At 50.8% G+C, this 17,843-nt stretch overlaps 1 protein-coding gene across 1 annotated transcript in view; it reads right to left on the bottom strand.

Annotated features, from left to right (window-relative positions):
* LOC107106400 (5-hydroxytryptamine receptor 7-like) overlaps window positions 1-12,460 on the bottom strand; it is a 20,241-nt gene extending 7,781 nt beyond the window's left edge. The window contains exon 1 of the mRNA XM_015406537.1: window positions 11,952-12,460. Within this exon, the coding sequence (XP_015262023.1) occupies window positions 11,952-12,460 (509 nt within the window). The remainder of the gene's footprint in view (window positions 1-11,951) is intronic.
* Window positions 12,461-17,843: the final 5,383 nt, after the last annotated feature.

The raw sequence follows: 17,843 nt of genomic DNA, 5'->3' as shown, positions 1-17,843 counted from the left end.
CTGATGGCCCCTGGTATTTTGGGCCACTGTGTGACACAGAGTGTTGGACTAAATGGGCCATTGGCCTGATCCAACATGGGCTTCTCTTATGTTCTTATGTTCATCTTGCCTAGAGTATTCAAAACGTCTGTTCTCTCTGGATAAATGGACCTGTGACTTTAGAACACATACATACAAAGCTGCCTTATACTGACTCAGACTCTTGGTCCATCAAGGTCAGTATTGCCTACTCAGACTGGAAGCAGCTCTCCAGGGTCTCAGGCGGAGGTCTTTCCCATCACCTCCTGCCTGGCCCTTTTTTAACTGGAGATGCCGGGGACTGAACCTGGGACCTTCTGCATGCCAAGCAGAGGTTCTTCCACTGAGCCACAGCCCCTCTTTACAGCTCTCCAGGGTCTCAGGCGGAGGTCTTTCCCATCACCTCCTGCCTGGCCCTTTTTTAACTGGAGATGCCGGGGACTGAACCTGGGACCTTCTGCATGCCAAGCAGAGGTTCTTCCACTGAGCCACAGCCCCTCTTTACAGCTCTCCAGGGTCTCAGGCGGAGGTCTTTCCCATCACCTCCTGCCTGGCCCTTTTTTAACTGGAGATGCCGGGGACTGAACCTGGGACCTTCTGCATGCCAAGCAGAGGTTCTTCCACTGAGCCACAGCCCCTCTTTACAGCTCTCCAGGGTCTCAGGCGGAGGTCTTTCCCATCACCTCCTGCCTGGCCCTTTTTTAACTGGAGATGCCGGGGACTGAACCTGGGACCTTCTGCATGCCAAGCAGAGGTTCTTCCACTGAGCCACAGCCCCTCTTTACAGCTCTCCAGGGTCTCAGGCGGAGGTCTTTCCCATCACCTCCTGCCTGGCCCTTTTTTAACTGGAGATGCCGGGGATTGAACCCATGGCAAACGAGGACCCAAGTTTGACACACACACAGAAACTGCACTCATTGATCCTTTCTGCACTAGACCTTAAATCCTGGTCCAACCCTGCCCCCGAACTTACATTCTACACTACACGCGAGTTCACCCCTGTAATTATCTCGGGGTATTTTGACATTCTACACTACACTCGAGTTCACCCCTGTAATTATCTCGGGGTATTTTGACATTCTACACTACACTCGAGTTCACCCCTGTAATTATCTCGGGGTATTTTGACATTCTACACTACACTCGAGTTCACCCCTGTAATTATCTCGGGGTATTTTGACATTCTACACTACACTCGAGTTCACCCCTGTAATTATCTCGGGGTATTTTGACATTCTACACTACACTCGAGTTCACCCCTGTAATTATCTCGGGGTATTTTGACATTCTACACTACACTCGAGTTCACCCCTGTAATTATCTCGGGGTATTTTGACATTCTACACTACACTCGAGTTCACCCCTGTAATTATCTCGGGGTATTTTGACATTCTACACTACACTCGAGTTCACCCCTGAGTTCACCCCTGCAATTATCTTGGGGTATTTTGACATTCTACACTACACTCGAGTTCACCCCTGCAATTATCTCGGGATATTTTGACATTCTACACTACACTCGAGTTCACCCCTGTAATTATCTCGGGGTATTTTTTGTTTCCACATTGGATTGAGGTCACCCCGGATTCGCCCCACGCTTGTCCCGCGATAAACGGATGCTGTTATAACCAGGAATAAACGCAAGGTATTGTGTCGCGAGTTGAACTCTGATAAAACCAGGGGTGAGATCCAAGTGCGGAAAGGACCAGTATCAGGCTTCTATAACTGGGCAAACTCTGCTAAATGAACCAAATATCCCAATACTTGGAACTCCTGGAAGGCACCCGGAAACCACGCGAGGCCTCCTCTCCCATTCTGCCGCTCTTGACAGTTCTTCAAACCACCCCGTCCTCAAGCTGTTTAGCCACTTTGCAGGAGCATCTGTTGATGCTGCCATCTGGCCGGTCGAAGCTCCCGACAAATTGAAGGTGAAAAGCTCCCATAAGCCAGATGTTACCTCCCCGGGGCCATAAGTTGCTCACCTCTGCTCCAAGAAGTCACACATCAGAACACACATGAAGCTGCCTTACACCAAAACAGACCCTCGGTCCGTCAAGGTCAGTCTTGTCTACTCAGACTGTCCGTGTTTCTCCAGGGTCTCAGGCAGAGAGATCTTTCCCATCACCTACTCCGTGATCCTTTGTAACTGGAGATGCCGGGGATCGAACCTGGGGCCTTCTGCATGCTAAGCAGATGCTCTGAGCCACAGCTCCTCCCCAAGTCCATTCGCATGGCTACTCACAGTGGTTGCATGCAATGTTAAAGGCTCATTTGTAACAGCCATAAGTACTTCTCAGAAAAACATAAAGCATTGCATGTCGATTAATCACCTCAGTCCAGAAATGCCTTGGGTCTCCCGTAGCTTTTCTACAGGCGCGGGACCCCCCTCTTTTGGGGACACAAATCGGGGACACAATTTGGTGTAGTGGTTCAGTGCGCAGACTCTAATCTGGGAGAACCAGGTTTGATTCCCCACTCCTCCACTTGCACCTGGCTGGATGACCTTGGGCAAGCCATAGCTCTGATAAGAGCTGTTCTTGAAAAAAGAGCAGTTTCTGGAAAGCGCTCTCTCAGCCCCACCTGCCTCACAGGGTGTCTGTTGTGGGGTGGGGAAGGGAAAGGAGTTTGTAAGCTGCTCTGAGACTCTGAGTGAAGGGTGGGGTATAAATCCAATCTCCTCCTCCTCCTCTTCTTCTTCTTCCTCTTCTCTTTTCCAGTCTAGGGCTGCCAGCTTCCAGGTGGGCAGTGTTTTAACAATAAGGATTCACAGTGTAGGAGTGTACATCCAAGAATCGCTCTGAAAACTGCTACAACGATGCAAAAATATTTATAAGAACAATATATCAAATTGTCGTTGCCTCTAATCCCCGATATCACAATAAGAAGCATGTACATGCGTTGCTAACCAAACAAAAGATAAGGGACTGTGTTATCTTTTGTTTGGTTAGCAATGGATATACATGCTTCTTATTGTGATACGGTGGATGATACGCCACGGCTATTTGACATATTATTCTTATAAATATTGTTACACAGCTGTAGTTGTTTTCATAGCGATTCTTTGATGTAATTTCCGGGTGCAGCCTGGAGTTCTCCAGTAGTTATAACTGCTCCCCTGAAGAAAATGGGCCATTTCAGACTCTATGGCAGGGGACGGGGTGTCAAACATGCGGCCTGGGGGCTGGGTCAGGCCCCCGGAGGGCTTCCATCAGGCCCGCAGTGGAACTGGCCGTCTCCTGCTTCCAGTTCTGCCGCTTCTGCTGCTGCATCATCGCTTGCTTCACCAAGCTCTCTCAATCGCTCAGCCATTTCATGTTTTAACCGGGGTCCCAGATCCAGGACTCTGAGTGTGAGCTTTCTGTGGTGAATGTCAGTAAATCAAAAGTAGGTTTGCAGCTTACAGAGCTAAGGTTTTAAGCATCTTTGTGTTTGTGTCCTTTATAAAGTTTATATCTCTGCTGCCTGGCGTTACATTTTATGACGCACCCGGCCCGGCCCAACAAGGTCTCATTCAGGTCAGATCTGGCCCTCATAACAAATGAGTTCGACACCCCTGCTCTATGATATACCATAGATTCTAGGTGAAATCCCCCTTCAAATTTCTCCCTCCACAGCGTCCTGCCCCAAATCACCCGGAATTCCCCAAGCGACAACTGGCAGCCCTGTTCTAGTCTCTCTGCATACATGAACAAATGTGTCTACAGATTCGTCCGACCACAAAATGAATTCTGTTTTGGAGGCAACGCAGGCCCCTAGGTGAGGCCGCCATATTTCTACAGAGAGATTCAAAGAAAGGCAGGGAAGAAACCTGTCATTGCTGTATGACGTATGCTAACTTTCCATTACCCTCCTGTCAACCTCAAGTGCTCCGTGCGTGTTTTTGTCTCCTTGAACTGTTCACATCGGAAATGAATAAGCAGAATCAGATCGGCCGCTTCCAAGCTCAGAAGCTTTTAGTGATTGAGGAGGTAATCGCTTCCTTTTGCCCCTGACTTTACGCTTCTAATAAGCATCCTGTTCTGCACACAGCCAGAATAGCTAAACGGGGATTAAAAAACAAAACAAAAAAACCACACAGTGGATAATTGTGATCTTCAAAAATCCACCCTGAGCCTTGGGTGGAGAGAACTTTGTCCCGCCTCCCGCAACAATTGGTCTCCCGTTCATGATGTAATGTCCCGCCGGGAGAATTCCCGCGCGAGTGCTTGAAGTTCATTTGCTTAGCTAGTTGAAGCATCAGAGTATATGTAGCGAGTCCCTTGCACTAATCGTTATTCCTAACAATGTAACTGTAGCACTTGACAACAGACCAGTATACCAATAAAGCATAACTTTTCCTGAAGAGTGTGTTTGTACCTGTTTGCTGTTGATCTTGACAGCAGGACAGATGGATTAGACAATTCCCAAAATTACAATTTTGTAGAACCGAATGATAAAAGGGTTGGAACACTTTCCCTATGAGGAAAGGTTAAGGCGCTTAGGGCTCTTTAGCTTGGAGAAACGACGCCTGAGGGGTGACATGATTGAGGTTTATAAGATTATGCATGGGAAAGAGCAGGTAGAGAAAGAGGTACTTTTCTCCCTTACTCACAATACAAGAACTCGTGGGCACTCTATGAAATTGCTAAGCAGTCGGGTTAGAACGGATAAAAGGAAGTACTTCTTCACCCAAAGAGTGATTAACACTTGGCATTCACTGCCACAGGAAGTGGTGGCGGCTACAAGCATGGACGGCTTCAAAAGGGAATTAGATAAGCATATGGAGCCGAGGTCCATCAGTGGCTATTAGCCACAAGGTATAGATAGGGACTCTGGGGCAAGTGATGCTCTGTCATCTTGGTGCTTGGGGGGGTCAACAGTGGGAGGGCTTCTAATGTCCTGACCCACTGGTGGACCTCCTGATGGCACTGGTATTTCTGGCCACTGTGTGATACAGAGTGTTGGACTGGATGGGCCTTTGGCCTGATCCAACATTGGCATCTCTTATGTTCTTATGACCAGCAATAAGCATCTACACAACTCTAAATGAAAGCTCCCCCCCCTCTTTTGGAAGACTTCATGCAAGTAGAAGCGGGCTTGTAATCCTGGAAACACCCGTTGGGGCTTGACTTTTAAAATAGTGATGAAAAACTGACTGGTAGTTGTGAAATTGAATGAACGGAATGTTATTGTTAGGCTGAATGTACTGAATGTATGTACCTGACAAGGATGTTATAATAGCGCACAATGCACTTTATAGAATGATAGTTATAAACAGAACATGTTAATTTATAAAAGTTTCTTGCAGTGTATATTTATTCGTTACTTGACTCTCCTAACACTGCAGCTCGGGGTTGCTACAGCCTCCAGGTGGGGCCTGGGGATCTCCTGCTTTTACAACTGATCTCCAGCTGGCAGAGATCAGCTCCCCTGGAGAAAATGGCTGCTTTGAAAGGCATTGTACCCTGCTGAGGCCCCTCCCCTCCCCAAACCCCGCCCTCTCCTGCATCCACCCCCAAAGTCTCCAGGTGTTTTCCACCCCAAACCTGGCAACCCCAGGGCTATTTTTGGGCTGGAACGCACAGGAATGGAGTCCTGGCTGGCTTCAGAGTCGGCCACGCCCACTACAGCCAAAACCTCTGCGTATGCGTGGCTACAGAGGGAAGGCCTGGAGAGCGACCCTCCCCCGGCGACTCCAAGGTGGGCGGGCCAGGGGGCCCCTGGAAGGATCGGGGAGGCATTTAAATGCCTCCCCGTGCCTTCCCCGGCCTGTCCAAGGGCCGGCTTGCCCGGGCAAGCCAAGGGAAGGCATGGGGTGTGGTCTAATATGCTAATGAGCTGTGCTGTGAGGGGAATGGCCTAATATGCTAATGAGTTCCTGCTGGGCTTAGGGGAAAACAAAGAGTTTTCCCCTCAAATGGCGTGGCCCCGCCCCCAGCGTGCAACGTCACTTCCGGGTGACACGCGCGCACACCTAAGACGCCGGCCGGGAGCCTTCCCCCCGCTCCCGGCCAAAAAACATTTGGCAACCCTAAGCCTGGAGCGGTGGGATTTCAGGGGGGGGGGAACCTCAGCATGGATGCAATGCCATAAAGGCCCCCCCTTCAAAGCTGCCATTTTTTCCAGGGGAGCTGATCTCTCTACAGTCGGGCAGTCAGTTGTAATTCTGGATCTCCAGGACCCTAGCCTCTATACCGTGTTCGTTGGCCCTCCAAGGCACCTGTTTGGCCATGGCGTAATACAGGATTAAAGAAGGCCACAGCTCTCACCGAGCATGGCTTTTTTGTGTGTGTTACTGTTCACTATGCTGCGGTGGCTCAGAAGAGACACTGAAGCTGTAGACTGGAAGGTCTGTAGCTCGGCAGTTCGAGACCGGAGTGACGCGTGACAGAGTGAGCTCCTGTCTTCGGTCCCAACTCCTGCCAACCTCGCTGTTCGAAAGCAAGACATTGCAAGTAGATAAATAGGTCCCGCTTCGGTGGGAAGGTAACAGCGTTCCGTGCGCCTCGGCGTTTAGTCATGCCGGCCACATGACCACGGAAACGTCTTCGGACAGCACTGGTTCTTCGGCTTGGAAACGGAGACGAGCCCCGCATCCCTAGAGTCGGATTCGACTGGCTTTCGAGCAAGGGAAACCGTTACCTTTACCTTACGGTTCATGATATTTTGGAATGACAGATTTAGAGGCCGTGTTTTCCGGATGGGAGGTAGAGCAGAGCGGGGCTACGGCTCAGCGCTGGAGCACCTGCTCGGCATGCAGAGGATCGAAGGGCAGACATTCCCAATACGTGCGTAAGTACCACCAAATCTCCCCTGACATAGCAAGGGGCATTCGAGGCAGGTGGAAAAGCAGGTGTCGTTTGCCTTTGCCCTGGTTCTGCAGAGACTTCCTGAGTGGTCTCCCAATGCCACCCAAGCGCCAGCTCTTCTTAGCTTCCGAGATCTGTCGATCTTCCCTCCCCCAATCCCCGGCATCGCCAGGTAAGCAGACCAGGTAGCCAGTGATGTGAGAGACAGCCGTCTGGGACCCCGGAGAGCCTTTTCACTCAGCCAGAGTAGACAAAACAGACCTTGACAGGCCAAAGTTCTGACTCAGCTTAAGACAAGCTCTTGTGCATTTCGGAGAGACGCCGAGGCTCACTGGCAGATGATCTACTCAGCGTACAGAGAGTCCCAGGTTCAATCTCTGGCATCTCCAGGTAAAAGGATCAGGCAGCAGGTGATGTGCATCGCCGTTCCTCGCTGCCAGTCATAGTTGGCAAAGCTGACCTTGATGGACCAAAGGTCTGACTCGGCAGAAGGCAAGTCCCTGTGTTCGCATTTCCTTTGCTTTGCTTCTCAAATGAAAAATTAAACACCCAGCTTTGCTAACTCCCTATCCAGGGTGGGTTTTTTTGGCATCTCTTATCCCTCTCTGCATGAAGAGTATGCATTGGAATTTCTAAAATTTATTCATATCCCACTTTGCTGCCCACCATTGGGACTCAGGGAGGCTTAGAACGTCATTCCCCCTTCCTGGGGGTAGTGGTTAAGAGCAGTAGACTCTTATGTGGAGAACTGGGTTTGATTCCCCACTCCTCCACATGCAGCCAGCTGGGTGACCTTGGGTCAGTCACCAGTTCTCTCAGAGCTGTTCTCTCAAGGGCAGTCCTCGAAAGAGCTTTCTCAGGCTCACCTACCTCACAAGGGTGTCTGTTGTGGGGAGGGGGAGGGGAGGAGATTGTAAGCCTCTCTGAGACTCTGAGTGAAGGGCGGGGTATAAATCTAACACCTCCTCCTCCTTCCGCTTCTCACAACAGCGACCCCATGAGGTAGGCCTGGCTGAGAGTTTGTGATGGGCCCAAGGTCACCCAGAGAGCTCCCATGGTAAAAGTGGGGATTTGGACCCTGGATACCCACTGTCTTTGTCTGCCACTCTATCTGCTACATCACACTGGCTCTCAATGATTCCCCACTCCTCTACATGCAGCTGCTGTCATGACCTTGGGTCAGTCACAAGTTCTCTCAGAGCTGTTCTCTCATGTGCAGTCCTCGAGAGAGCTCTCTCATCCCCACTTACCTCACAGGGTGTCTGTTGTGGGGAGGGGAAGAAGAAGAAGAAGAAGAAGAAGAAGAAGAAGAAGAAGAAGAAGAAGAAATTAGATGTATACCCCACCCTTCACTACCCAAGGGAGTCTCAGAGCGGCTTACAAATTCCTTTCCCAGTTTGAGAGTCAGTTTGGTGTGAGGAGAGCCAGTTTGGTGTGAGAGCCAGTTTGGTGCAGTGGTTAAGTGCGCGGACTCTAATCTGGGACAACCAGGTTTGATTCCCCACTCCTCCACTTGCACCTGCCTGGATGACCTTGGGCAAGCCGTAGTCCTGATAAGAGCTGTCCTTGAAAAAAAGAGCCGTTTCTGTCAGAGCTCTCTCAGCCCCATCTACCTCCCAGGGTGCCTGTTGTGGGGAGGGGAAGGGAAAGGAGATTGTAAGCCACTCTGAGACACCTTTGGGTAGTGAAGGGCGGGTTATAAACCCAATCTCCTCCTCCTCTTCTTCTTCTTCTTTCTTCTTCCTTCTTCTTCTTCTTCTTCCTTCTTCTTTCTACTTCTTCTTTCTTCTTGTTATTCCTTCTTCTTCTTTCTTCTTCCTTCTTCTTCTTTCTTCTTCTTCTCTGTTGCCTGGAGATCAGTTGTAATAAGCAGGGGATCTCCAGGGCCCACCTGGAAGTTGGCAGCCCTTGCTAGACTGATGATATTTCCCCATTAAAAGCCTGGCAGGATCTGCCCCACCCTTAGTCATCTGAATCCCTGAGCGATGACATTTGGTTTTGTTCCATAAAAGCTACTTTCCACATCCAATATACACTGAGCACGGCGTACGTGGATTTCCAAAGCAAAATATGTTCAGTTCTGATCATAATTACAGAGCTATAACAGGGCTGCAGTAAGGTAATTTTAGACTCCGGATGCAATGGCTTTATCCTCCCCCTCCCTTTAAATGATTGCAAAAAGCTTTTACAGGAGAAACACTTGTGGGGCTGTGCCTTTAAGGAAGGGGGCCGAGCCCCACCACGCCCCACCATAGCTACGGGCCTGCCCCCAAACCTCTCAAGAGTTAGAACCGTAGAATCACAGAATCCTAGAATCCTAGAGTTGGAAGGGGCCACACAGACCTTCTAGTCCAACCCCCTGCCCAATGCAGGACCACCCTGAAGCATCCCTGACAAATATCCGTCCAGCCTCTTCTTGAAAGCTGCCAGTGAAGGGGAGCTCACCACCTCCGGAGGCAGCTGATGCCACCTTTGAACCACTCTGGCTGCGAAAAAGTGTTTCCTGATACCCAGCCGATACCTTTCTGCATGTAACTTAAACCCGTTGCTTCGGGTCCTCTCCTCTGCTGCCAACTGAACAGCTCCTGGCCCTCCTCCCAGGGACAGCCTTTCAAATATTTAAAGAGAGCAATCATGTCCCTCCCTCAGTTTCCTCATCTCCAGACTAAACATTCCCGGGGCCCTTAGCCTTTCCTCATAGGGCTTGGTCTCCAGACCCCTGATCATCCTCGTCGCTCTCTTCTGCACCCTCTTGATTTTGCCCACATCCTTTCCAAAGTTTCCTGACTTGAAGCTGGCAATACTATACCTCCTAGGAAATCAACAGGATTTGGGGGAGGGGGTATAAGGGTTTGACAGTCAAAGCTCCCTGTATATCTGACAAAAGGGAACTTTGACATTTGGAACCTTGTTCTTTGAAAATCTTGCGGGTCTCTAATCGCTTCTGGATCCGAATCCAGCTGTTCCGCTGCAGGACAAAATGGCTACCCTTTGAAACTGTCTTCACGGGTGATGCTATTTAGCTTCAACTGCCCTTTTCCAGTTTGGTGTAGTGGTTAAGTGTGCGGAATCTAATCTGGGAGAACCGGGTTTGATTCCCCCACTCCTCCACTTGCAGCTGCTGGATGACCTTGGGCAAGCCGTAGTTTTGATAAGAGCTGTTCTTGAAAAAGAGCCGTTCCTGTCAAGAGCTCTCTCAGCCCCACCTACCTCACAGGGTGCCTTGTCGTGGGGAGGGGGAGGGAAAGGAGTTTGTAAGCCACTCTGAGACTCCTTTGGGTAGTGAAGGGCGGGGTATAAATCCAATCTCTTCTTCTTTTACCTCACAGGGTGTCTGTTGTGGGGAGGGGAAGGGAAAGGAGTTTATAAGCTGCTCTGAGACTCCTTTGGGTAGTGAAGGGCGGGGTATAAATCCAATCTCCTCTTCTTCTTCTTCTTCTTCTTCTTCTTCTTCTTCTTCTTCTTCTTCTTCTTCTTCTTCTTCTTCTTCTTCTTCTTCTTCTTCTACCTCTCAGGGTGTCTGCTGTGGGGAGGGGAAGGGAAAGGAGTTTATAAGCTGCTCTGAGACTCCTTTGGGTAGTGAAGGGCGGGGTATAAATCCAATCTCCTCTTCTTCTTTTTCCCCCACACCCTTATTAAAGGGACATTCTCCCCCCCCCCCCCCCCCTCCCCGCATCAAACCCCCCTTTTTTTTTTTCCCCCCCCCCCCTTTTAAAAGGGCATTCCCCCCCCCCCCCCCCAACTTCTGGTAACGTTAGTCTGAAACCATTTGGCCTCAGAACCATTTCTCGATTTCTAGTGATAACATATACCTAATTTTTCTTTGGAGAATTTTCATATTCTCAGAGGTAGGCCAGCCGGGCCTGTAGCTATGGAGGGGCTTTCAGGGGCTTTGCCCCCTTTCTTAAAGGCACAACCCATAGAAGAATTTCTCCTGTAAATGCTTTTTTCAGTCATTTAAAAACATTTTTGAAAGGTGTGCACTCCTTTAAGCAGAGTGATGTGCTGTAGCTGATTAATTCCCGCACTGAGCAAGGGGGTTGGAGTAGGTGACCACTAGGATACCTTCTACCTCTGTGTCAAGAAACTGGTCTCCTTTGAGAGAGTTTTCCTGCCTAAGTGTCAGCTTTCTGGACTCTAGAAGTCATCACCCCCACCTGCCGGCTTGTTAGCGGAGTTGTTGCTTTGGCTGGTAGAAGTGATTAACTTGCAGCAGCTGAGAACTGTCATCTAAAATGGTTGACAGCTTGCAATTTAGAGATCCATCCTGGTAATAGCTCCCTATTGGCAGAAAGAAAAGTCTTTCTGCATTGAGAACTTCAGCCCCGGCAGAAAAAAAAATTGCCCCACAAGCCACAAAATCCTGGCTACAGGTCTGGGGCCGGCCCACTCGCTAGATGGCACTAGGAAATTGCCTAGGGCTCCCGAGGGCAGGGGGACCGGGGGTATCAAAAATGGGCAGCCTGTAGTGACCTAGCCCCAGCACCACTGCCCGGGTTGCCAGGAGGGGCACCGGCTTGGGGTACACCCATCCCAGACAGCAGCTCCGGGCATCCCTGGCAGGGGCATATTAACCATGAAGCAGACGAAGCAGATGCTTAGGGCACCAGGGCCAAAGGGGGCGCCACAAAGTCGGGGAAAGGGTGAGAAGCTTAGTTTGTACAGTATATTGTGTTATCCTATGAATCAATGTTTGTCTTCTTGCAACCTGCATTGTATCTCTGGTCAGACAGGTCAACAACGAAAATGGACTGGGGGTCAGTGTGGAAAGGAGGGGGGCACCAAGCAATGTTCCCTCTAAGCTGTGGAGTCTTGTGTGCAAAAATCCTACTTTGTGAGCAACTGGCATTAAAGCTGTGAGCCAGCGATTTGGCTACTGCATAAATTAGTTTGATCTGGAGCCGTCCTTCCCGAGCGAAGACAAAAATCTGTGAGCTGGAGGCTAAAAAACTGTGAGCTGGCTCACACTTGCTCAGCTTAGAGGGAACAGTGGCACCAAGATTGGTCAGTGCTGAGGGCACCCGTGAGCCTTCATCCGCCCCTGACCCCTGGGAAAGTTGGCCTAGGCGACCCAAACCTTTGGACTGGCCCGGATGTACCAAGAACCCGCCGTGTCCACCCACCAACTTGCGAGCCCCTCCTTACCTGTCCACGCTGATGACGCAGAGCGTCATGATGGAGGCCGTGCAGCACATGACGTCCATGGCGATGAACACGTTGCAGAAGACCTCTCCGAAGAGCCACTCCCCTCCGACGAGGTCCGTGATGATCACGAAGGGCATGACCGCGAAGGCCACCGACAGGTCGGCGGCCGCCAAGGAGACCACCAGGTAGTTGGAGGGCTGGCGGAGCTTCTTGATGGTGCAGATGGAGATGATGACCAGGCTGTTGCCGGCGATGGTCAGCAAGGTGATGGCGGAGAGGACCGTCCCAATCACCACCTTCTCCGTCTCCCCGTACAACAAGATGTCCTCCCCGCAGTCCGTGGCGTTGGTGGCATTGGGAGGGGCCGAGTCTGGATCTGCCGGCGTGGGAGGTCCCTCAGTCATGAATGGGGCCGGGGTGGACTTGGGGGCGGGATCCCTGGGCTCCGCGTCCTCCACGACGAGAAGGTGCTGCTGCAGAAACCGAATGGGGCCGATCCTGACGAGCATGCTTCGAACGGGCCGCTGTGTGCAGAAGTGGCAGGAGCCTGTCGGATTTTTCAGGGCCAGCTGGAAGAAGAATAAGAATAAGAATCATAGTGTTAGGGGTTGGATCTTGCAGGTCATCTAGTCCAACCCCCTGCACTCTGCAGGAGCAGAGCCGAAAGAGGAAGAAGAATCATAGAATGTTAGAGTTGGAAGGGACCTTGCAGGTCATCTAGTCCAACCCCCTGCACTCTGCAGGAGCAGAGCCTGCAAGAGAGAATAGATCCGCTCCATCTTCTACATGACAGCCCTTGAGATACTTGAAGACTGCAATCATGTCCCCTCTAAGCCTTCTCTTTCCCGGGCTAAACAGACCCAACTCTTTCAGCCTTTCCTCGTAAGACTTGGATTCCAACCCTCTCACCATCCTGGTTGCCCTCTTCTGGACACGCTCGAGCTTGTCAACATCCTTCCTAAAATGCGGTGCCCAAAACTGGACACAGTACTGGAAGAAGAAGAAGAAGATGATGATGATGAAGAAGAAGAAGAAGAAGAGATTGGATTTATACCCCGCCCTTCACTTGGCGTCTCAGAGCGGCTTACAAACTCCTTTCCCTTCCCCTCTTCACAACAGACACCCTGTGAGGTAGGTGAGGCTGAGAGAGCTCTGACAGAAACGGCTCTTTTTCAAGGACAGGTCTTATCAGCACTATGGCTTGCCCAAGGTCATCCAGCAGCTGCAAGTGGAGGAGTGGGGAATCAAACCTGGTTCTCCCAGATTAGAGTTTGCACAATTAACCACTACAAAAACCCGGCCGTGAGATGCAGCCCAGGAGACACGAGTATTTCATGCGGATACAAATTCCTGGGCCTCTATCCACCACGACCACCCAGCTTCTTCCTCTCCCACATTCACACCACTCGTGTGAACGACCCATCACTGGGTGTGGAGGGGGAGGTATTTGTGAATTTCCTGTGTTGTGCCGGGGGTTGGACTAGATGACCCCATAGGTCCCTTCCAACTCTATGATTCTATGCAGGGCTTTTTTATTTCTGGAGGAATGCACTGGAATGGAGTTCTGGAAGCTCTTTGACAACATTCTTTTAGAAACGTTTATCAGTTTGTGAGTTTTCAGCATACTGATGGAAAACTTAGTTTCCCTCTTAAAAGTTCCAGCACCTCCCCCCTCAAAAAAAGCCCTGATCCTATGATTTTACTCCCTTTTCTGCAGCATCTCTTTCCCCCACCCCATCTCTCGCTGGGCTTTGCAAGAGTTCTGGAAGCTCCTGAGCTGACGGAATCTTCATAAACATTCCATAACAGTTCTGCAGCTAAGGCTGGGGGGGGGGCTCCTTCAGATAAAGGCAGGGGCTTTGTGGCTCAGTGGCAAAGCCTCTGCTTGGCATGGAGAAGGTCCCAGGTTCAACCCCTGCCATCTCCAGTAAAAAAAGAATCAGGTAGTAAGTGATGTGAAAGAACTCAGCCTGAGACCTTGGAAAGCAGCTGCCAGTCTAAGAAGACCATACTCACTGTGATAGGCAGATAGGCTGATGCAGTACAGGGCAACTCCCTGTGTGTTCAAGCAAAGGCTGAAAGCCAATATAGAGCTTTTCAAGAGGGCTTCTGTTTTTTTCGAGGGGGAAGGGCAAACTGGGCCAAGGCATTATTCTCTTGCGCAGGGGTCATTTCCTGCAGGAGCGCGCAGGAGCGGAGCTCCGGCAGTAAAGAGCCCAGGGGGCGGGCACATGCAACAAGCCCCACCCCCTGCTCCCAGCAGCCCTCAGTCAGAGCAAGAAGCAGCCAGGTAAGTTGCAGAGCTCCCCCCAGCTCCCCGGTCCAAAACAGTCCAGTGGCACCTTTAAGACCAAGTTTTATTCAGGTACAAGCTCTCCCTCCTCTGCGAGGACAGATCTGCACATTCCCCCCCCCCAATAGCTAGCAATCAAAAAGAGTCCAGTGGAGCCTGAGCGGTGGGTGTTGCCTTCTGACACACTTCCGGTGAGGTCAGGGGGTGTGGCCTATGCAAATGAGCTATGCTAATGAGCTATGCTAATGAGCTCCTGCACCTCTTTTTCTACGAAATGACCCCTGCTCTTGCGCGTCTAAAAGACCTGCACTTAATTTGGGTATTAAATTCATGTCCCCACAGCCATAGTGTGGGCTGCACAATATCATTGGAAGGTTTGATTCTACAAAGCCCAGGTTTAATACCCATCTCCAGTTAAAGGACATAAGAACATCAGAAGAGCCCTGCTGGATCGGAGCAGTGGTCCATCCAGTCCAGCATTCTATCTCACACAGGGGCCAACCAGTTCCTCTGGAGGGTCAATAACAGGGCATAGAGGGTGAGGTCTTCATAAGAACATCAGAAGAGCCCTGCTGGATCAGACCAGTGAGGGTCCATCCAGTCCAGCATCCTGTCTCACACAATGGCCAACCAGTTCCTCTGGAGGGCCAACAACAGGGCATGGGGCTAAGACCTTCATAAGCATATAAGATGAGCCCTGCTGGATCATACCAGTGGTCCATTTAGTCCAGCATCCTGTCTCACACAGTGGCCACCCAGTTTCTCTGGAGGGCCAACAACAGGGCAGGGAGACCGAGGCCTTCCCCTGAGAAGAACCTCAGAAGAGCCCTGCTGGATCAGACCAGGGAGGGTCCATCTAGTCCAGCCTCCTGTCTCACACAGGGGCCAACCAGTTCCCCTGGTGGGCCAACAACAGGGCAGAGAGGCCGAGGCCTTCCCCTGAGAAGAACTTCAGAAGAGCGCTGCTGGGTCAGACCAGGGAGGGTCCATCTAGTCCAGCCTCCTGTCTCACACAGTGGCCACCTAGTTTCTCTGGAGGGCCAACAACAGGGCAGAGAGGCCGAGGCCTTCCCCTGAGAAGAACCTCAGAAGATTTCTCCATGCCTACTACCTCTCTGCATATCACACTTGATCCAATCCCGCCCCCTATTGCCATTTGCCTGCTTACCTCACTCCAGATCCCAAGTTCTCTACTCAATATTGACAGAATGAGACTCACAGAACGTCTTCTCCAAACTGGGATTTCCTGCTCTGGGGCAATCTGATGAGATTTATCGCTTGCATCCCCTTTTATTTATTTACTTGATTTCCATCCCACCTTTCCCCCAAACGGGGACCCAATGCGGCTTACATCTTTCTGCCCTTCGTTTAATCCTTACAATGACATTGTGAGGTAGGCTAGGCCGGGAGCATGTGACTGGCCCAAGGTCACCCAGCGAGCTTCCACAGCAGAGTGGGGATTCGAACCCGGGTCTCCCAGATCCCAGACCCTCTCTAACCACTACACCACGCCGGCCCTTCCTGCACTGTTCCACAACCTGCATAAGAACATCAGAAGAGCCCTGCTGGATCAGACCAGTGAGGGTCCATCCAGTCCAGCATCCCGTCTCACACAGTGGCCAGCCAGTTCCTCTGGAGGGCCAACAACAGGGCATGGGGCTAAGACCTTCATAAGCATATAAGAAGAGCCCTGCTGAAGCAGACCAGGGAGGGTCCATTTAGTCCAGCATCCTGTCTCACACAGGGGCCAACCAGTTCCCCTGGTGGGCCAACAACAGGGCAGAGAGGCCGAGGCCTTCCCCTGAGAAAAACATCAGAAGAGCCCTGCTGGATCAGACCAATGGTCCATCTTGTCCAGATGTCTCACACAGTGGCCAACCAGTTCCTCTGGAGGTCCAACAACAGGGCATGGGGCTAAGGCCTTCATAAGCACATAAGACGAGCCCTGCTGGATCAGACCAGTGGTCCATGTAGCCCAGCATCCTGTCTCACACAGTTCCTCTGGAGGGCCAACCACAGGGCAGAGAGGCTGAGGCCTTCCCCTGATGATGCTTCCTGGCTCTGGGGTTCAGAGGATTAGTGCCTCTGAATGTGGAGTAGAAAAGAGTAAGAGTCCAGTAATACCTTAAAGGCTAACAAAATCCATGGCAGGGTAGGAGCTTTTGTGAGTCAATACTCACTTCTTCAGATACAGCTGGAATGCGAGTCCATCTGTCCTATATATTGGAAAGTGGCGTGATTTCAGATGGCAAACGACATTAGCAGGCAAATGACAATAGACGGCGAGTGACAATAGCAGGCGTGATTGGATCAGGTGTGATATGCGGAGAGGTAGTAGGTGTGCAGGAATCAGCATAGGTAACAAGACAGGAAACCTAAGTCTTGATTCAGTCCAGGAGGATGCATTGTCTTGAGCTTCATTATCAGTTGCAATTCCTGTTCATTGCCAATGCTGATTTCTCCATGCCTACTACCTCTCTGCATATCACACCTGATCCAATCCCGTCCCCTATTGCCATTTGCCTGCTAACCTCACTCCAGATCCCAAGTTCTCTACCCAATACTGACAGAATGAGACTCACAGAACGTCTTCTCCAAACTGGGATTTCCTGCTTCGGGGCAATCTGATGAGATTTATCGCTTGCATCCCCTTTTATTTATTGACTTGATTTCCATCCCACCTTTCCCCCTAACGGGGACCCAATGCGGTTTACATCTTTCTGCCCTTCGTTTAATCCTCATAATGACATTGTGAGGTAGGCTAGGCCGGGAGCATGTGACGGGCCCAAGGTCACCCAGCGAGCTTCCACAGCAGAGTGGGGATTCGAACCCGGGTCTCCCAGATCCTAGACCCTCTCTAACCACTACACCACGCCGGCCCTTCCTGCACTGTTCCACAACCTGCCTCTGCCGACTCGCTTCCATGGACAGTTCATGGTCCACAGGAACAGCTCAAAACTACCCCCAGGGTCCAGAGGACATGAGGGATCCAATTATCCACGGCAAGTTAAAAAAATACCAAAGAGCGATCAGGTCAGGATGGGAGAGAATTGGACTGAAGCTTTCCCACACAGGGGAAGTAACTGCAGTTTAAATTGGGAAAGTGATGTTGAAGGAAGGATGACTTCTCCCACACAATAGTCTCAGTCGGATTCCCATTCTCCCATAACTGCTATTAATGCTTTTTAAAACAAATGGAAGAAGGAGGAGGAGGAGGAGGAGGAGATTGGATTTGTACCCTGTCCTTCACTACCTGAAGGTGTCTCAGAGCAGCTTACAATCCTTTCCCTTCCCCTCCCCACAACAGACACCCTGCGAGGTCGGTGGGGCTGAGAGAGCTCTTTCCAGAACTGTCCTTGAGAGAACAGCTCTGAGAGAACTTGTGACTGACCCAAAGTCACACCAGCAGCCGCTGGGGAGGAGTGGGGAATCGAACCCGGTTCTCCCAGAATAGAGTCCGTGCTCTTAACCACTACACCAATCTGGCTCAGATTAGAGACTCATCCCTAGGTCCCCCCCCCCAAATTCAGTTTACATATTCATTAGTGAACTTAATTGAGAGAGACGCACAAACAATAATTCTTTCCATATTATAATCC

The sequence above is a fragment of the Gekko japonicus genome, unplaced genomic scaffold, assembly GCF_001447785.1.
Source record: "Gekko japonicus isolate JY-2015 unplaced genomic scaffold, Gekko_japonicus_V1.1 scaffold1774, whole genome shotgun sequence".
In the NCBI taxonomy this organism is placed as follows: domain Eukaryota; kingdom Metazoa; phylum Chordata; class Lepidosauria; order Squamata; family Gekkonidae; genus Gekko; species Gekko japonicus.
This window is presented reverse-complemented; position numbering and strand designations above follow the sequence as displayed.